The sequence below is a fragment of the Ictalurus punctatus genome, chromosome 1, assembly GCF_001660625.3.
Source record: "Ictalurus punctatus breed USDA103 chromosome 1, Coco_2.0, whole genome shotgun sequence".
NCBI classification, from domain to species: domain Eukaryota; kingdom Metazoa; phylum Chordata; class Actinopteri; order Siluriformes; family Ictaluridae; genus Ictalurus; species Ictalurus punctatus.
This window is the reverse complement of record NC_030416.2, coordinates 18,254,836-18,276,558: the sequence shown is the minus strand read 5'-3', so window position 1 is coordinate 18,276,558 and position 21,723 is coordinate 18,254,836. Positions and strand designations below refer to the sequence as shown.

General features: G+C 39.6%; 1 protein-coding gene across 5 annotated transcripts in view; it reads left to right on the top strand.

Annotated features, from left to right (window-relative positions):
- Window positions 1-21,723, top strand: part of trak1a (trafficking protein, kinesin binding 1a) — a 46,613-nt gene that overhangs the window by 15,517 nt on the left and 9,373 nt on the right. For 4 of the 5 annotated variants that reach the window (XM_053682265.1, XM_047156829.2, XM_017474088.3 and 1 more), the window contains exons 2-9: window positions 1,979-2,173; window positions 13,688-13,764; window positions 14,852-14,968; window positions 15,400-15,500; window positions 16,954-17,062; window positions 17,670-17,748; window positions 21,299-21,429; window positions 21,557-21,631. In XM_053682265.1, the coding sequence (XP_053538240.1) occupies window positions 13,690-13,764; window positions 14,852-14,968; window positions 15,400-15,500; window positions 16,954-17,062; window positions 17,670-17,748; window positions 21,299-21,429; window positions 21,557-21,631 (687 nt within the window). In that variant the 5' untranslated portion in view covers window positions 1,979-2,173; window positions 13,688-13,689. Of the gene's footprint in view, window positions 1-1,978; window positions 2,174-11,998; window positions 12,280-13,687; window positions 13,765-14,851; window positions 14,969-15,399; window positions 15,501-16,953; window positions 17,063-17,669; window positions 17,749-21,298; window positions 21,430-21,556; window positions 21,632-21,723 lie in introns of those variants that run through there. The other variant, XM_017474093.3, reaches the window with a different exon arrangement.

Sequence of the window (21,723 nt, the reverse complement as noted above, 5' to 3'; positions counted from 1 at the left end):
GAACTATACCACTAGAGGTCACTAGACTCGCATCTACTGTCAGTCTATTATCGTTATATACTGTATTAACTATTCTACTATGCTCAGAAAATGCTAAACTGTACCATTGCTGGTTGCTAAGGTGATACCGTGAAGGGAACCACTTTTTATACTTGTAGCGAGAATCTTTACCTTGTACTCAGTACCTTTTACCTGAAATTGTAAACATGGTGCACTTTTTTAAAAATGGCTTGAGGTATGTAACTGGACCTTAAGGACAACCTTTGTACCTTTTCAAACTGCTTTTAGGGTAATCTTTTAAAGGTACACTACAAACATTTTTTTTTAGGTAAAATCTAAGGTACAGTAGAGAGTTTGTAGGGTGTATTGGTATACTGCTATGATCATATCAAGTGAAATGTAAAATCATGGTAGAGCTTTTCTTGTCCCTAAAGTCTCCATTCATGGGGGACTATTATTCCAGCAGCATGTCAGTGGATGTTCGTGGATGTCCACTTTTCGGTTGGTCCACAACAATTCCATTCTCTTTGAATTTGTTAATATGTTTGGCAGCAGTGTCGTGTGTAACGTGTTTGTAAAAAAAAAAAAAATCTTGCGACAGCTTGCCGATCCAGCCTTGAGAATGTTTTCAATACGTTCTTCTTTTGTCAAAGGCTTTCTTAAAGGCTACCTGAAAAAAATATCTCTAATATTTTGGAAGACTAAAAAAGTGTTAATTTCCCCTATATTTTGAGACTTTTGGGACACCCTGTAGTATCGTGCCTTGACATCATAACAAAATATTATTTTGTTGTTTTTCTTTATTATGTGGCATTTAACATGTCTTGAAAATGTGATGTCATATGCAGATGGCATTAAATGTTCCCAAACTACACTTGACCTGTTTATCCCCAAACAAAACAAGCCAGCTTAACTACTTCATTTAAAATGTTTTTGAATGGCACTTTAAACAATAGACATTGTCACAAAGCAGCTTTACAGGAATCTGGATGTAGATTTAAATGAACCTAGCTAACACTACAGGAAATCCCCAAAGTGGGAGTGTACTGCTGTGATGCAAAGTAGAGGCACAGAGACAGGAATTCTAGATTGTATCAGACTGGTTTTAACACATAGCTATACCGACTGGGTTAGTCAGTCACACAATTATGGGAGTAAATTCCAGCTACAGTCTGAAGATTTGTTTAGAAATGGAAATAGAATTTTTTTTTGACTTTGTGCTTACTGGGGTGTGTTGTTACAATTTAATGATAACGAGTCTTTTATTAGTCACATGTACATTACAGCACAGTGAAATTATTTTCTTCACACATCCCAGCATGTTAGGAGGTTGGGGTCAGAGTGCAGGGTCAGCCATGATACAGTACCCCTGGAGCAGGGAGGGTTAAGGGCCTTCCTTGCTCAAGGGCCCAACAGTGGCAGCTTGGCAGTGCTGGGGCTTGAACCCCCGACTTTCCGATCAGTAACCCAGAGCCTTAACCACCAAGCCCCATGAATTATGAATTAAAGGCATCAATTGAAGTGTCCTAAATTTGAATTTCATTTGAAACTACATCACAAAAAAGGCAAGTTAATACAATGTCACATACACAAACAAGTGGTGTGTGTTATACTCCCTGCTGTATACGCAGAGACATGTTGATGTGAGGAAATGTAAATTTAAAGTGACCTGGACAACAACAACTATTTTTGTTACTCAAAGCCTGTAGCTAGTAGCAGCACCCGGAAATTCACACGTACGGAACCGGAGTTGAGTTTTGTATTTGTTTTAATATTTATTATAACTGCAATTATGGTCTTAACAATTTACGTTCTACCCACAGACGGCCTGTACTGACCAAGCCCTAGATTATTAGTCACTTTTGTTTTGTGGTATTCACCAAAACAAACAACTCTACATTCTCCTTGTGGGTCTTCTGTTGTCTTTTGAATGCCGTGACCTGATTCTTCTCTCTTTTCTGTGTCGTGTGTATGACAGATGTGTGTAACAGCACTGATCTTCCAGAGGTGGAAATCATCAGTTTGCTGGAGGAGCAGCTCCCTCACTATCAGCTGAGAGCAGACACTATATACGGCTATGACCACGACGACTGGCTGCACACGCCACTCATTCCCCCTGACATCAACATCGACCTGACTGTCGAGCAGATTGAGGAGACCCTCAAATACTTCCGTAAGTCCTTCACTTATACACCCTCTTCCCTTCTCTCTCTCTCTCTCTCTCTCTCTCTCTCTCTCTCTCTCTCCCTCTCTCCCTCAGTCTGGTCATGTGGTTCTGTAAAACCCTGGATTTTCTCACTGTCACTGGCTCTCAGTAATGAAGAGTAAGTAGTCATGTAGACCAGAGTTAACACAAGAACATGTACAGACAGCTTCAGAATTTCTGTCACCCTTCATAAAGATGATTAAAAATGTCTTTTTTTTTAATTAGCTAAAGTGCACCTATTAGGTTTATTCAAACATTACCTTTCATGTAGTGTGTTATAGAGCTGTTCAAAGTGCAGGACAAACTGGGTTATTGATTCCCAAAAGAAGGAAGTGATTCTGAACAGCTGAAACGAGTCCTTACTGATTCCAGACTTACTTCCTGTACTAACATACATAGGTTTGTAACAAAAAGCCCCGCCTCTGGTCTTCATCACTGCTCGCTGGAAGACGGAGCTGAAAGTCGTTATGGTAGTGGGCGTTTCCTTTTTGAAACATGCTGACAGCAGTAGACCAATCACAACAGACTGGGACATCTGACCAATCAGAGCAGAGTATGCTCTCTGAAAGGAGGAGTTTAGAACGAATCCTTTAGAATGGATCATTTAGAACGGATCATTTAATGAGTCGTTTGTGACTCTGGTGGGGAAAAGGTAATGCTGCAGTTTAAATTATGAGCACAGTAAAGTGTTTTTTGACATTGGATGCATGTACATTTATTGTATGTGACCTTTAAAACAAAATTAGGCACGTTTCAAAACCATAAAAGGTGCGCTTTAATATCTGAATATACGAGAAACATTTTACCTTTAATTGAAATAAATGTATTCCAAGAAAATCACCTTTAGGTTCAACTGAGTATTAAGAAATTCCTCAGCATTTATCCATGTCTTCCTGTTTCACTGTATAAATATGAGGTGATATAAAGGCTAAATTCCCTTAGTTATTCATCAACATGAGGGGGAAAACATGAAAGAATACACAAAGGATATGAGATAAGTGTTGGCCTTTGAAAAATGAGGCAAAGACTATAAAAATAGCTTGACACTGAAAACGCCAATATCCACTGTTAATAATTAAGAAGTTTAAAACAACTGGAGCTGTAATGAATCTGCATGGAAAAGGACTCAAGCGTTTCGACTCCACTGAACACCTTTGCACCAGGCCTTCTCATCCGAGATCAGCGTCCAACCTCGCTAATGCTCTAGTGACGGAATGAGCACAACTCCTCACAGCCACGCTCAAATCTAGTGGAAAGCCTTCCCAGAAGAGTGGAGGCTGTTATAACAGAAAAAAGTTAATAAACTGCTTATTAATGACCATGGTGTGAAAGTCAGGTGTCCACATACAGTACTTTTGGCTATATTGTGTAGCTTAATCTTGTAATTTATACAAAACTCATAGCTGCTTTATGAATTCAGTTATTGCACCAGTTGACTCGTGGAATTTCGGTAACGTGTTGCTTGAATACGCTAGCTGGTTAAAGGCACAGTGTGTGTGGTGTGTTTATTAAACAGAATAAACGTGAGCACCGAGTCAGGGGTTAAAAAAAATTCTCTAAAACATGATGTTCTTGAGGTGCTGTGAGTTAACTTGACAGCTCTGTAGTAGTTATTCAGACAGTCCTTTGTCAGGCTGGAATCACTGGGAATTTCATCACGAACAACTTTAGGCACAAGCAAATGCCGGTAGCCAATCGGGAGAGAAAGAAACGAAGTCACAAATGCTATAATAAGAAAGGAAAGAGCTCAGGATTGATAGTACTGTAGAGGGTGTGTATTGACGTCACTTTCACGCCGGAACACGCCCCCTCAACCGGACTGAGGGCAAAACATCCAACAAAATGGCTGGTTTTAACAGTGGAAGCTGCGAGAACACTAGTATAACTAACGATTATCAGCTTCAATTAAAGGCAGTTGGACTCGACAGTGACCCTTACAACTTACCCAAGAACCTGTGGTCCATGGACATTGGCATGTGGCCAGAAATTGGTTTTCCCGACATTCATATGTACCTGAAGCCTGAATGCATACAGAAGCCTGGACACTTTGTCCTAATTCAACGGGGGATTTGTTCGAGAAATGAAAGTGACAAGAACACAAACATTCTGGTTGCGTGTACAAATATTTTTATTTTATTCTATAATTTTATCTGGTAAACCGTCAGCCAGCTAGTCCGAGTTTGTTTGTAGCAAACAGTGCTTCCACTTACTAACGTCATACATTTGTGAAGGTAAAACACAGTCAGCGAATGAATGAGCCCCCGTTATTCATCAGTGGAAATAGGCAGCATTTAAACTTAAATGTGTAGCAAATTATTCATCGTTGTACAACATGAACACCACGTGCCAAAACAACTTAAACTGCACGACTTCGTAAAAAAAAAATAACTGAATGGTTTTTTGGCACTCTGTAAAAAGATCGCTCTGAATTCTTGTTGAATCTGTGAGCACAGTCCATCTCACAACAGCTTTTTCCCCTCTTTTAGATGAGTCAGCATCATCCAGTGCAGCTGCTCAACCTCTCTGTGTGTGTGTGTGTGTGTGTGTGTGTGTGTGTGTGTGTGTGTGTGTGTGTGTGCGCGTGTGTGTGTGTGTGTATTTTTCACTGATCTGTGTCTTTTGTAAGTTTTATTCTGTTTTAGCTTAGGTGCTAGAGAGATTCTGGATAACAAAATACACAGATAATATGGCTCAGGTAATTAAAAATGCACACACAGGGAGCAACCCAGTATGACAGTTTTGTTGTCTGTCTGACTGTTTTGTTATCTACACTGTATTTTAGCTAGCTGGCTAGAGTAAGTGAGCTTGCTGGTGGTTATCCATCTTGAATTGATCCTCTGGGAAACCTGACGGCACTGTGGGAGATTTCTGAGAGGTTTTGCTCCATCACCTGGTGCTCAGTAACCGTGTCACACACTTGTCTATCATAGTTCTTTATATAGATTTACAGCCTTAAGCACTACAAATATTTAAAATCATGACCCTATTCACTAGGTATGGGTGATATCTTATCATTATACCGGTAGAAATTCTCCCCACAATAAGAATTAGTCTTACCGCGATAATAACGATAAAGCCTAGTTGATGCGTGTTTCCGTCTGCGTCCCATTCACAGCTCATGTGCAGAGCGAAAACAAGTACGGCGGAAGGCGGACATGAAGCTGAGGAGTTTCTCACTAAACAAGGAGCTACCTCTACAAGCTGGAACTGGCTTGGTTACAGAAAATCAGTTTTACTTTTAGATCACTGACTAGGTTTACTTGGACAGCAATAATCTAATTATTGACCTTATTCTGAATAAGACAATATTGTGATAAAGGTGTTTACATGAGTCGCTTTTAGAATACTCCTTTTGTGTTCAGGTTTTACATGTTATAGAACATGGAGCGATTAACAGCACACGTCATTACGTCACCGCGCCATGCCGTCCGACGTTCCCTCCAGAATTTCACGTATCAACATACAGTTGGTCTTCGTTATGGTACCGTATACAGTTTTGGGTGTTTTATTTTAAATTTTACAAAAGTTTCAAGTGCAGTTAATTATTTGTCATGCTGTACGTGCAAATAGACGACTGCTTGAAGCTGTGGGCTGCGTCCCAAACTGCGCACTAGCTAGTAGCTGAAATACATGTATCTCGCCTACTATATAGCAGGTAAGGACGCAGCCGTGCTCTCTTGTTTACCGTCAGATGGTTGAGCACTGCCGTGTGTGTACGTGTCCTGTCGCAAAATGTGGTGAAAACTCACACACGACTTTAATAGTGTGATTAAGGTGTGTACGAGTCTATAAGGCCCTTCGATAACAGGACTAAAACAGTAATACTCCACACGTCTTTATTCAATTTGTGTTTACTTCGAGTATGACTTTAATTGGATTAAGGTCATCACTAATCACTGTTTAAGTGGTAGTTTGTTAATCAGAGTATTGTATTAATCAGGTTAATATGGGATTATTGTTGTCCATGTTAACATACTGACTGCGTTTCTGAGGTTCTCAAGACTGCATGCAGCTGTCACTTGTAGCCAAAACAGTGGTGTATGGTACTATATTTATGTCGTCACTGATATCGTCATTGCAGTAAAAACCAGAAAATATCGTGATATACTTTTAAGTCCATATCGCCCATCCCTACTCTTCATCTGGCAAATCCATACCCTGTATTGTCTTTCATTTTAGAATGTGTTGAAAATTCTTTTATCAGACACTAAAGCCACATTTACACTTATGTGGTTGATTTTATGCTTCTAATAAAATTTTAGATAGGAAATTCATATTCTCTCTCATTCCCTTTCTTCTGGACTTTTTCACATTTGGGCTTAAAATAGTCCAGCATGAGACAGGCTTCCTGGAGCAGAGGGCTGAATAGAGTGAGCCATGCACTGATTTATTCATTATTACAGACCCAAATCGCTGTGAATTTTAATTACGCAACTCCTTTGCACTACTGCATCATTTGTGTAATAATTATAAACTATGATCACCAAACTATCTTGTGAGCAAGCAGTGTGTTCGCTAGGGATGGGCGATTATATCACGATACCTCATGGTATTTTTTGCGGTAATTGTATAAATGACGATATGAAAATTGTAACATTCAACACTATCTTCTGGCTTTCCTCATATTCCAGTCTGTATGTTCACTTGAGGTGGTAGAGCAAATTTGATATGTCTCCACCCTTTGTTAATGCGGGTTTTTGACACACGTCACAGAATCACTGACGTTTGATTCACATCTGATCTTCTGTATCCGAATCACTTCCATATTATGAAAGAAGCTCCTTTTTTCGGGGGATTAATTATACGCGTGAGATGCCCACGTTTCAGCAAGTAAACACGTCATCATCATGGGATGACAAATTCTTATGGTGGGGTGGAATTGTACCGGTATCTCATGGACGATACGATACGATATGGCACAGCCCTAGTGTTCACAGCTTGTGTTGATTTGCTAAGTTCCTAGCCATCTAGACTATCTTTACTTCATTATGCAATTTTCTACATTTATACAAAGGAGCTGAGTAAAATATTACATATAAGAGTTGCATCTTTTTATGTGTTTACACCATTACCATTACACCATTCCATTACCTGGCCACCATGTCATCAGTCAGCTGGGAAGATGTCAGTATGCGAGTCATCTCGTCAGACAGTCCCATCTCAGGAAATTACATTAAAGACTAAGACTCATATTTAGGCAATTTATTCAATTTTGCAAAGATGATTCAGATTGAGGCTTAAGTATTACTTTTCATTGTTATTCATTCTTTCAGCAGGTGTAGTTGCAGTACACAAAAAGCACTCTGGATCACTTAGCTCTCATTTTCTATACTTCTTCCAGCCTCATTTGGCAGCCAAAACTAACTCTAGATTCTGTTCACGCATCATTCATCAGCACACTGGAGTAGAATCGCATACATAAAAGAGAGGGCGGAAGAGAATTTAGGCAGCATACGCCACCTCAGGCCGGAGTCAGAGCCAGTTGCTATAGTAACCCTTCCAGAGGGAGGTGCCATGGAAATGGCGAGCTCTGGCAGGAGGGAGAGGGAAGGAGGAGGGAGTGGGTGATCGACTACTGACGCTCGTTGATGTAACACAGTCTGATTGGCTACACAACTAGGAAGTTACCTCTCCTCAGTGCGCATGATACAACCTTGACTATAGCCATACTGTGTAAGAAGGCTTCCTGTGCAGCACTTTTGATCATCACTGCAGCCTCATAATTCACCCATCTCTCCCCATACCACTCTGGATGGGATGCTGTACACAGCTTCATTTGTTAGCTGTTACTCAATATAGGCTCTTTAGTGGTGGAGAGAATGGGCCGCTGGGAGAGCGCGTGTGAATTTGTGACCTCGGGTGCTGGACAGCAGGAGCTGCGACTCACAGCTGAAGGAGACTGAGTATGCAGAGATTTGTGGAGGCTGACTACTATGAGCTGGACTGGTATTATGAAGAATGCTCTGATGGTAAGACCAGATGGTCATTTGCTTGTTTTGAATGGCTAGGGGGGCAACTGGCTGGGAGAATATGAACAATAATTAGTCACATGGAGTGGGAGAGAGAAGTAAAGCGCGTGATTAAAAAGATAATGGTATGAGTGATTCAATAAAATGTTCATAATATCAATAAAAAAGCAAATGGGGTAAACTGAAGTGATAAAGAGGGCAAGAGTACACAGGTTGAGGATGCTCACAGTGGCATCACTACAGCTGGCAATAAACTGTCCTCACAGCCATGTATTGCATCAGACACAATGAAGCCTGCTCAAGTTTTGTTTGAGGCAGTTGCTAACGCACAGAGCTATTTTAAAAGTTCATGTTTGTGCCTTAACTAATTGAAGTTGATGCTATGTTGACAGTAACCAGGGTGACATCTGAATAAGAGGAGTGCTTGACTAATGCCTTATCATATATATTAGCAGGTTACGTAGATAGACTTGAGGTGTTTTGTTCCTGCTAGATTCATATTGCACTGTAGAATAAGGTCTTATAAATGATGCTAGTAAATGTACAGAAACATTTCACGTTTCAGACGTTTCAGAGTCTTGGCCATAAGTAGCTTTATTATCACTAGTTAGTTCTTTAGTCTGACTTCTCACTGCTGTTAATATATAGACAATATGGGTGGCTGTGGCTCAGGTGGTAGATCAGGTTGTCCACTAATCGTAGGGTTGGCGGTTCGATTCCTGGCCCACGTGACTCCACACAAGTGGCAAGACACTGAACCCCAAGTTGCTCCCTAGTACTCTGCTACTATTGGTGTGTGTGTGTGAATGGATGAATGAGAACCAGTGCTTTGTAGAACTGTTAAGGTCATAAAAGCGTTTTAAATGGTTAAAAAAACATTTAGCATTTAGACACCATGTCATCTTTTAGTAGGCTTAATTGTTCTTTGGATGGTTATGAACACTGTTAAGCAAAATAAATGCTTTGGTACTTAGGAGTTGTCATTAGATCACTCAAAATGACAAAATTAGCTGAATTTCATTTTCTTGTATATTTTCAGGGTACATAGCTACAGGACACACAAAAATAAATAAGCAGTCTATTTATGTCTTGTATTCAATTAAATGAACTGTTTTTCTCTGTTTTTTCCTGCAGTGGCTTTTGCTGCATACTTTTCTTGTCTAGTATGCAACGAATGCTATAATTCTATACTTCCTAGAATTCAGTTGCTGCCAAGTTAATTTGTAAAAATGACCGGATTTCAGTCAGTTCAATATCTTTCTTTAAAAGTTAGTATACTCTTCCAGTACTGATGTCCTGTGTAAATATTTTAGGTCTGAGCAGACACAAAGCTGTCAATTCTCTACAAGTGTTTGTCTCCTGTCTGCACATTGTGTGATGGTACAAGTCATTGTCTCTCTCTCTCTCTCTCTCTCTCTCTCTCTCTCTCTCTCTCTCTCTCTCTCTCTCTCTCTCTCTCTTTTAATATGATGAATTAAAATCAGATGAATTCTTTGCATCTGAGAATGCTCCTCGTCTCGCCTGAAAGGCCTGACATAGGTTTGCTTGTACGTTGAGACTGGCTATACTTACATTTTACATTTACGGCATTTGGTAGACGCCCTTATCCAGAGCGACTTACAGAAGTGCTTTGAGGTCTGTCAATAAATAAATCTCAATACTGGTTCATTAGGTCACAGACTAAGAATACCATCTTATAATGCTGTTGGGAGGTAACATTGTAAGAAAAACACACAGACAACAATCATTTATTTATTTATTTATTAAATGAAAAGTGCTAATTTAAGTACTTTAGGAAGAGGTAGGTCTTTAGACGTCGCCAGTGACACTGTTCTAACAGTTAGCTGTTCGGACATCTAGGTGGTGGAATGAACTTCCCCTAAGTGCCAGAACAAAGAAGAGTCTTGATATGTGTATTCCTTGTACCCTGAGAGATGGTGGCACCAGTCGAACGGTGCTAGAGTGCGGGGTGTGATGAGTATTTTGAGGTAAGTTGGTGCTGGTCCATTTTTGGCTTTGTAGGTAAGCATCAGAGTTTTAAATCTGATGCGGGCAGCTACTAGAAGCCAGTGTAGGGAGCCTAGTAAAAGGGTGGTGTGGGAGAACTTAGGAAGGTTGAAAACCAGTCGTGCAGCTACATTCTGGATCAGTTGTAGAGGTTGAATTGCGCTCAGAGGAAGACCTGTCAGGGGAGAGTTGCAGTAGTCCAATCTCGAAATGACAAGAGACTGAACCAGCACCTGAATGGCCTGTATGGATAGAAATGGACAAATCCATTTGATGATGTGAAGGAGAAATCGACATGAGCGTGTCAGATTAGCAATGTGAGAGGAAAAGGACAGTTGATTGTCTATGGTTACCCCAAGGGTGCGTGCAGTAACTGAAGGTTATGAACATAAATCAAATACTTATGAGCATAGACAATAATTGAGCTTTACTTGACATATTGCAGCATTGTTTAAAGTTTTATTGTACTCTTTTGTTTTTCTGTGTTGTGTATTGTAGCGTGGGAGAGTGCTCCTCATTCATGCCGTATAGAGCCATTGACCCACACTGGAGGATTGTTTTCTCTGCATTGAGTTTGGGGCTCAGTCTGACCCTTTTGACTTTCACAGATTCCCCTTCAGTGTGGTCATCCCCCTCATCTCCATTCTGTGGCTTTTTCTTTTTTTCCTTCTTTTTTTGGGAAACGGTAGAGAGCATGACTGGAATAGATTGTTTGTTGTTGAGGCCACACAAAATTGAGGCATTCTCATTCACCCCCATAGCCACGGTTTCCCTCTGCTTTTCAGATGTGCATGACTGCAGTGTTTCCATAGAAATGTGGAACCAATGACAAGGTTCATCGACCACAAATCAGAACACAAATAGCATCACAAACATTAGCCTAAGTCAAATGGAGGAAATGCAGTTAAAGTTAAAGAGTGACTTGGCAAATGGTGTGCACTTATATAGCACTTTTTTTAACCTTAGTGATTCCAAAGCGCTTTACACTGGTTCCCATTCATACACTCACAATGGTAGCAGAGCTGCCATGCAAGGTGCTAACTTGCCATGGTGAGCAACTTGGGGTTCAGTGTCTTGCCCAAGGACACTTCGTCATGTGGGCCGGGAATAGAACCGCCAACCCTACGATTAGCGGACAACTCGCTCTACCACCTGAGCCACAGCCACCCACGAAGTACTGGAATAGTACTTGGATTTGTACTTCAAAAAAAAGAAGTGCATGTACATGAAGTGCTTGTGTGACATGTTCAGTTCTTGTTTAATTATGATATTAAGGTATGTAAAGTGGTCCCATTAATTCAGGAAAATGTGTTGTATTTGTAGTGATGAGGAATGTCTTCAACTTAACAGTTTAACTAGCATTCGTTTAAAGCTAATATTCATTTAATGCACAGGGCTGTTTGTACCTCTCCCTGTTGTGTTTGCATTTTGCATGGCTATAGGAAAACAGACTCACCTGATGATATCAGGTAGCCACACCTACTCTACAGGTGTAGCCAAAGAAAGCTCTGTTATGCCTTAACAGGTTGCCATGCTACGTTAAAGGAACAAACCATTGTGGATTCTAAAGAGGGGGGGTTGTTTGAATTTAAATTTAGTTAGGGAACTGCTTCCTTGTTTGTAATATACCCGCTATGCAAGTCTTAGCACTTGAAATACATGTTGAAATGTTTTGTGCATTACTTTTTAGTCACTGAATTAGATTTTACTCAAATAATTTGAGATTATATGTGCTGCTCCCCTTAGATTCTTAGTTAGGTAAATGGTAGTGGCCTGCATCGGTGTCATAGCCTGTTGGCAGGTGTGGGTACTGGGCAGTGTTTTGTGTGTATATCTGAGAGGCTTGTTACACTGAGGAAAATAAATGGACAAACATGACGGCAGTCTTGATGCAGACTCAGGACCTCCGGCCGAGTGGCCTGGCTTAGTACTACTAGGCTGTTAAGACCATGGAATTGCCTCCTGACAACTCAGCTGAGGAAAACTATGAGTATGACTCGTCTGAAGTGCAGGATTATTCAGCTCTGTCTAGCTTCACCAATGTAAACTGCGCTGATGATAAATGGGAAGATGGGGAACCTTATACTTTGGAAGAAGGTACTGTTTTATTTCCACTTGTGAAAATGACTAAGCCTCAAGCAGGCACACTTCCCAGCTGAATTTATATCAGTTATAGTGTTTACACCTCTGGTGTCCAAACACACACTGGAACAGGTTTGGCCTCTTGTGAGCCTCTGTATGATATAAACACTTTTTATGTCACTTAAATCGCTTAGTTTGATTTTTGCTCCACAGTATCATATCTGTGCTCATGCACCATTTTTCGAGGGCATAACTACACGCTGGTGGTCATTTACCTTTTGAAGGGATCCATATAATTTAAATTGAATTGTTTTGCCCACATTAGGACACTGTACTGTCTGTACATAGACTAAGCATAGAAAAATGCTTTAATCAGAAATGATCAAGAGTGCCTCATTTACACTGGTATCTGCACCACTCCCGCTCACCCAGTGACATCGCCTGTGTTTTAGTGTGCTGGGTGGAAATATGAGATTTAATGCTTATCAGATATGGTTTATAATGATTAACTGGGTTGGCCCTGCTTTGGATTTTTATCTGATTGACAAGGCTTTATGATTCCTGAGTAGCCTATTTTTATCATTTGTCTTTACTTAATGTAGTTCCTGAGAATGTTTTTTGAAAAAGTGACTGTTTGGATTTCCATTTAATCATGTTCTTAATGAAATATTTTGTTTTCCGGTAGCTAATAAGCTGTTTAGTGTTCCTAAAAAAGAAACCTGAAGAAAGTGTCATGTGTGCTGTTCACCGCATCTGGTCTTTGTCAGAAAGACTAAATTATTTGATGGCATTTATTCTCCCTCTAGTGCATTTTGTGAATCTAAAATCTTTTGGACATTATACCCTGGCAGATTAAGAAAGCCATGTTTTATTTTGTATAAAGCCATTATATTTCCCACCATTATCATATTTATCGAAGCCGCATGTTTTTTGTGTATATGATGTTTGGCAGTGAATGTTTCAGCTGGTCAGAGTTCCTCTGTGTAAGCCAGTAGTATGCCCACAGGGTTTATTTATTGCCTCTAATGCAGTCTTGATGAAACATGTAAATATGTCAATTCTATAAGTTAGTATGATGGTCTGTATTGTGATTTAGCTTCAGTCTCAGACACTTTATACTTTCTCAAGCTTCAGATTACTAACAAGTATCTGCTCTTTCTAAGTAATAGCGACTGCAATGGATAGTTACCTCTGTGTGGGTGTGTGTGCGTGTGCACACGCACTTATTAAGTATACTGGCTGGTTTGCCTGTGTTGAACATTCCTGGTTGTTCAGTCATCTTTAGCCTGCCTTCCTTTTTGTTACCCTACAACCATTTTCATATTAAGAGCTTTTTATAAATATTTTAATAGTTTCCAATATCATGTGTGCATTTTAATATTTGATTTTGACTGCATTAATTCTCTCTCTGTTTTCTGTGCAGTTATGTGTGCTGAAAGAGTGGGCCAGATGACTAAGACATACAATGACATAGATGCTGTTACACGTTTGCTTGAAGAGGTAAGCTAGTCACGGTTGTGTTCTGCTTTTTATTCGGATGTGTGTAGGATGGTGCAAAGGTTTTTCACAGCTATGAGCTTTTAAAAATAGAGGAGCAGCAGCTGTTGTGTGCTCTAGTTCTCACATTACTATTGTTTTAATGACTTGTGAGCACTTATTTTGTTTAAGCGATATCGCAAGAGTGCAACAGTTTTATAAATAAGAAATGAATATTGAGCAACATTTTGGACACAATATGGCCAAATAATGGAAAATGGAAATAGTTCCCGAAGAAGCCACACTCACTGATAGCCTGTCGTCCAGCTTTGAGATTGGCTTCCCTTATTCATTTTCTTCTTCAACTGGTGAGCTTTCATATTTTAAGTCAGAAGTTATATTCATGACAAATGTATCATTTGCTATGTTCACTGATGTCACCAACTCTGCAGTAGTACCGGATTCAGTGGGGTTATTGATAGAATTTGGATTTTAACCTGACACACACAAGTGAAGGAAGTGATAAACCGTGAAATGTCCCGGTGTGGTGATATTTAGTATATCAGCATTTTTGGAACCCCACTTGTCCAATGAAATTAATAGACTGGAATGGTTGTATAAAAAATACTAAGCACCATCTTTATTAGATCTCTAGCCAAAATTGTTTATATATGCATATATACATACATACATGCATGCAGTGTTTGTCACTATCTGGGGTCACCCAGAAGAGGATGGGTTCCCTTATAAGTTTGGTTCCTCTCAAGGTTTCTTCATCCTGTAAGGTCAAGGAGTCTTTCTTTGCCACTTTCGCCCCTGCCTTGCTCTTTTGGGATCTTAATGTTCATCAGGATTTTTGTAAAGCTGCTTTGTGAAATTGTCTGATGTTGGAAGCAATATACAGATAGACACTAGCTGGCAATCAGTTCAGTTTTAACAGTCAAGGCACTCAGCACTCCACAAAGTAGTAGTGTTGATGTTTCATAGATGGACAATTCAAATAAATAAATAAATTACTGTACTGGCCAGTATGGCTGAAATGTTTCATTATTATTAAAAGATGAGGCTTAATTTAATACAGCCAGTATGTTTCATGCTCTTCTCTCTGCAGAAAGAACGAGACTTAGAGTTAGCAGCACGCATAGGTCAGTCCCTGCTGAAGAAAAACAAAACCCTAAGTGAAAGAAATGAGTTTCTGGAAGAGCAAGTGGAGCACATACGAGAGGAGGTGAGACCCAGATCATCCCTTTTTTTTCTTTCTTTTTTTTTCTTCTTCCCCCCCCCCCCCCCCCCCAATCCACTTCTCCCATCTTTAGATCAGTTTTATCTTTCATAACTTGCAGCACAGAAATAAAATTTTGCCTAATAATCCGATTTTTCTTTACTAACCAAGGCAGTTCTACCATATCTTTAGTAAAAACAAGGCGAATCTACAGTAACACAAAATTCTAGTGCTTATAGGAAAGCAAATTAACTGAGCACATAAAAAATATTTTTAAACTCTATATAGAGTAGTTTAAACCAGTACCATAGCCATGCCATGACTTGTTCTTGGTTTATAACCAGACGCATTCTATTAGGCAGTATGTTGGCATATGTTGTAGCTGTTCAAACTGACATGTTGTACTGTTGCAGTGATCTGTGTGTGTGTACGCACAGGTTTCTCAGCTACGTCATGATCTCTCTATGAAGGATGAACTGCTCCAGTTCTACACCAGTGCTGCTGAGGAGAGCGAGGGAGAGTCGGTCACCTCTACCCCGTAAGTCTTTAAACCGCCACCCCCCCCCCCCCCCCCCCCCACCCACCCCTTTTGCCATGAACTGTCCTGCTAGCTTTAGTGGCCAATAACATCCCTGATAGACACCTTTACTGACATTTGTTTGTTCAGTACATAAACACTCCTGACTGGAACTGAGCTTCTACACCTCTGTAGGGAAGTTTGGACAGTGAATCGGATCACTTCAGACTAGGGATGTGACGGCAGGCGTTTCCCCCTCGTATTTTACTTTCGCTTTCGAATTGGCGGCAATTCAGCCTCAGCAATTGCTTAAAAGTACAGAGACAAACTCGTTTATATTAAATGTAGAGGGGTGTGGCAACATAAACATAGAACTTTTGAAACCAAATCTTCAGCCATCGTCTTGTCAGTCAGCCCACCTCACTCTCATTACATAATAAATCTGATCTGTGCTGCGACTCACTCAGCTCATGCTGAATTGAGCAAATGCGTTCAGTTTTTAATTGCAGCATCTGTTCTCTAACTGAACTTAATGATTTTTATTACTATTAAAAAAAAAAAAGCAAAACGACAGTGGGGGCGGTGCCACGGCAGGCAAGTGATGGAACACTGCAAGCCTATTTCAGCTGCTATATTCTAAATCATGCTAATGTCACTGTAGTGCTAGTAAAACTGTAGTAGTGAATGTCCATTAACGGGAGAGCTCTCATTGACTTTAATGCATGTATTTGTTTTCTTGTAGTTGCAGAAGTTTTTAGGCAGACATTTGTTAGTGCTTCTTTCCTTGTGCTCTTTACTGTACAAAGAATAACATTTAAGCAGTGACTATGGTTACATGCACATCGATGTTCCAATATTAATTGGAATTTGGCAATGTTCGAATTAGTATTGAGTCGTGTAAACGCCACAGTCTGAATGCCATATTCAGATTAAGACAATATTCTTATTCCCCAAATTCTGATTCCCACTCATTTATTCATTCAATTTGTTGCATGTAAACAACTTTATCTAGAAAATCCACTGAAAGGAGATGTATGCGCATGCTCAGTCTGCAGGGACCTGTGGGTGCTCACAGATGCTTAGCTGTAGGCTAGGTATTTAGGAATGGCAACTCGGGCATACTTACAACAGCCCTGTATACAGGAATATTCTGACGCCTGTACGCGTATAAACGTCAACAACGTTCATTCGGAATATGGCTGCAACCTTAAACGATATTTTATTGTACATGTAAATGTCCTCAGTGATGAGCTTTCTGTATGGAGACCTATTTTTAATTAATTTAAAAAAACATTTATAGAAGGAGTCTCCGATATCACACTGACTCGCCGTTGATTAATTTCCGTAACAACATGCTTTTGTATTGTTTTATTCCCTGAAGTTTCTCTCTCCAGTTCTGTTTCTTGTTATTTGCCTGCAGTGGGGATAGGCTAAGCTTTCAGACTCACCGATTGTTTTATGTCTTTTTTTTCAGGATTCCACGGAATGACTCCTCATTGTCAGTGCCAAATTACTTCCCTCTGGATTCACTGCAGAAGAAGCTCAAAGACCTGGAGGACGAGAACATTGTGCTGCGGTCTGAGGTGAGAGACCGATGTAGCAATGCACATCTCATATTGCAGGAAAATTAAATGGTAAGAAAAGCTCCACCAAATCCTGCCTCTTTGTTTATATACAGCAGCATGTTTTCCCCCTCTTTACTGAGTGGACCATGTACTGTTTGCTTACAAATGAACTAAAATAAATCAAGTAAATACATATACGGCCAGCAGTTTACCTACTGTAATTGTTCTCCAGAGGTGACCATCTGACCCCAGAGTGGGTGGAATTCCACACTTTACTAACCTCATACTCTTGAATGCGCACCCAACATTCAATGACCTATTTTATCCCTCTAATTATTTGGAGAGAAATATCACTTTACTTGGTTTTATTTCTGCAGCACATTAATTTTCAGTCCCTCCTGAAATAAAACATTCCATAACAAGGTGTATATATACTGTATTTGTGCCACTACATTCTTTGCAGCAGTGTAGAGTTTAATTACAGATCTGATGGCACTGTTGTACTCTTCAGACAACAAAAACAGGAAATTTACACAAGAAAAGTAAGAGTAACATGATGCCTGTATTGTTGGTAACAGAAGATCCTTCTTTTTTTTATTTTATTTTTTTTGTGTGTTTTGAGTAGGCGTGTCACTTGGAGACGGAGACTATCTCGTATGAGGAGAAGGAACAGCAGCTGGTTAATGACTGTGTGAAAGAGCTCAGTGAGTACACGTGCCTCCAATATCCCTACCATCTGCACAAGGAACTGTTCCGAATTAGAGAGGGCTCCAAATCCTGTACTTATCATATTAAGGCAAAGCTATTGTCATATTTCAATTTATTTTTTCTACCTGACTATTCATATAATACTGTATCATGCTGCTACAGCACTTTAATTCCCCCTTGAGACATTAATAAAGGTTTATCTTATCTTTTCTCTTGTCTAGCTGATTGTCAGTCAGGACATCATTAGTGCAGTGTGTTGCTGATGCTCTGCCCTGTTAATGTAATTAGGTCAAAATTGAGGTTATACATCCACAGACCTATTTTCAGTATCTTTCCAAAGAACATGATAAAATACTTTGGTTTTTTTCTAACTGGTATGTTTGAAACTAATATAATTTAAATTTATTTATATACAGTGCTCTCTACTGATTTTGGCACCCTTGGTAAATATGAGCAAAGAAGGCTGTGAAAAATTGTCTTTATTGTTTAACCTCTTATTTTGTTCAAATAAATCACAATACTCTGCTCTCATGGATATCAAACAACTTCAAACAAAACATGGCTTATAAAAAAAAGTTTTGTTAAATATACATGTGCAATTATTGGCACCCATATGAATTCATGAGAAAAATATCTGAAGAATATTCCCATTGATATTTAATTTTTTTTAGTATACCTGGTTGATTAGGAACAGGAAATTGTTCAACCATGACTTCCTGTTTCACAGGGGTATGAATATGTGGTAACACACAGGTCAAATTCCCTTAATTATTCATCACAATGGGTAAGACCAAGGAATATAGCTGTGATATGCGGCAAAAAGTTGTTGAGCTTCACAAAATAGGAAGTAGCATTGGAAAATAGCACAAGCATTTAAAATGCCCATTTCCACCATCAGGGCAATAATTAAGAAGTTCCAGTCAACTGGAAATGTTATGAATCATCCTGGAAGAGGAAGTCTCTATATTGTCTCAATGCACTGTGAAGAGGATGGTTCGAGTGGCAAAACAAATCTCCAAGGATCACAGCTGGAGAATTGCAGAAGTTAGTTGCATCTTGGGGTCAGAAAGTCTCCAAAACTACAATCTGAAGTCACCTACATCACCACAAGCTGTTTGAAGGGTTTCAAGAAAAAAGCCTCTACACTGATCCGAAAACAAACTCAAGCATCTTCAGTTTGCCAGACACTACTGGAACTGCAAATGGGATCGGGTTCTACGGTCAGATGAAACCAAAATAGAGTTTTTTGGTAATAAACACCAGAGGTGGTTATGACTCACACAGAGAGGTAGCCATATGGAAAAGTACCTCATTCCCACGGTAAATATGGTGGTAGTTCTTTAATGTTTTGGAGCGGTTTTTCTGTCCGAGGACCTGGACATTTTGTTAGGATACATGGCATCATGGACTCTAACAAATATCAACAGATATTAAATGAAAACCTGACTGCCTCTGCCTGAAAGCTTCAAATGGGCCGTGGTTGGATCTTCCAGCAGGACAATGATCCAAAATATACATCAAAATCAACACAGAAATGGTTTACTGACCACAAAATCAAGGTCCTGCCATGGCCATCCCATTCCCCTGACTTAAAACCCATAGAAAACCTGTGGGGTGAACTGAAGAGGAGAATCCACCAGTGTGGACCTGGACATTTGAAGGATCTGGAGAGATTCTGTATGGAGGAATGGTCTCAGATCCCTTGCCATGTATTCAACAACCTTATCAGGCATTATAGGAGTAGACTCAGAGCTGTTATCTTGGCAAAGTGAGGTAACCCAAAGTACTGACTAAAAGGGTGCCAATTATTGTTGCACACCTACATTTAACAAAGATTATTTTTTGATAAATCTGTATTTTGTTTTGTTTGATATCCGTGAGAGCAGAGTTTTTTTGTTTGTTTTTGTTTGTTTTTTAAATACAAACAAATTATTATAAAAGCTTAAGTTTAAACAATGAAGACAGTTTTTCAGCCTTCTTTGCTCATATTTACCAAGCGTGCCAGTATTAGTGTAGGGCGTTGTACATATACATACACCATGGTCTGTCTGAATACTCTATTCTGATTGGCTGGAAGGTGTATGTTAAAACCACATAATGCAAGGTAGTTCGTCAGTTTAATCACCTACCTATAAACAACTGTAACCATTTTCATTAGTTATTTCATATACAGGTCATTAGGTCTAGAATTCCGCCTGCTCCAAGTCATACACAGAGATAAAATAGTGTGATAAGACGACATTTATTTGAATTAATTATAATAAATAGTTATTTTAGAGAGAGAGCAAGAGAGAGATTGTGTGCTTGTGTGTGAATTGCCTGCGTCTGTGCTGTGTCTCCACTAATAATGAAGCTGTGAGTTTAACTACTGTATGCAACTGTAACTGTAGGATTCTATGGCTAGTTTTTTATAGGCAGTGCATTAATTTACAGTGATTACACTGAACTTCCTATGTATTAAATGCTTTGAATACGCACCTTCCAGCCAATCAGAACAGAGTATTCAGACTGACTACGTTTACATGAACAGCAGTAATCTATTTATTGACCTTACTCTGAGTAAGATAGTAATGTGATTTAAGGTGTTTTACATGAGTCGCTTTTAGAATTCTCCAGTCATGTTCCCGTTTTACATGTTTTAGAACATAATTAGATTAACAGCCCACGTCATTACGTCACCGCGCCACGCCGTCCGACGTCCCTCCAGGATTTCATGCATCAACATACAGTTCATCTTCGTTATGGTACCGTATACAGTTTTGGGTGTGTTTTATTTAATTTTTTTACGAAAGCTTTAAGTGCAGTTAATTATTTGTCATGCTATACGTGCTAATAGACAACTGCTTGAAACCGTGGGCCTATAGTAGGAAAGTATGCGGTTTGGGACGTGGCCGAACTCTCTTGTTCGCCGTAAAACTGCCGTGTGTGATCGTGTCCTGTTGCAAAATGCATTGAAAACACGATACCTGTCCATTTACCTGTCTGTAATACAATACGTCCATAATGCGACTAAAACAGTAGTACTCCACCTGTCTTAATTCGATTAGAGCTTAATTCGAGTATGACCTTAATCTAATTAAGGTAAGTAAAAATTGCTGTTTACATGGTAGTTTCTTAATCAAAGTATCATCTTAATCGGGTTTAGAGTGGATTATTGTTGTCCATGTAAACGCAGCTATTGTGGTGTGTGCGCGTGTACACGGTGGGATTTTTGCAGGCAAACGTCCAAGGCAAGGCTATAAATACAATTCCACTTTTTTTTGTAAAATATATTTGTTAAAGTATTAATGTTAAAGTGTATTGCTGGCAGATAAACTACATCTTGGCTAAAAAACAGATCCTTCCTCATGTTTGATTCATGATCCTGTTGCTTTTTTTTCCTTTTAACGCATTACTGTCTTACTGGTGATATATTTGTGCAATATCATCCAGTAATGTGAATTTGTCAGTGAAATATGAAACATCAGATACAGATTATAATGAGGTCTTTATCAGCAAAGAAGTTGAATCGAAAGTTGAGTAAGTTTTCTTCTTCTCCTCTCATAGGGGATGCTAACCTACAGATCTCGTCACTTGCGGAGGAGCTGGCGAAGAAGACAGAAGATGCCTCCAGACAGCAGGAAGAGATAACACACTTACTGTCTCAGATAGTGGACCTTCAGAAAAAGGTTAAATGTGTAAGTGCTTGACTTTATTGATGGGTTACAGTCTGCTCCTCAATCAGCCTTTGTGCTTTTTGGTTCTGTTTGGGCATCTTGCAGGGCTATAGTTGATGGTGTTTTTGTGTGGATGTGTGTGTTGCAGTACGCAGTAGAAAATGAGGAGCTCACGCAGCACCTGGGAGCTGCTAAGGATGCCCAGCGACAACTCACTGCTGAGGTAATGTCAGCACTTTGGCCACCAAGAATAAGCTGCATGTAAAAAACCTCAGAAGGTTTTAGAAGGTGTAGAAACGGCGTTGGTAGGATACA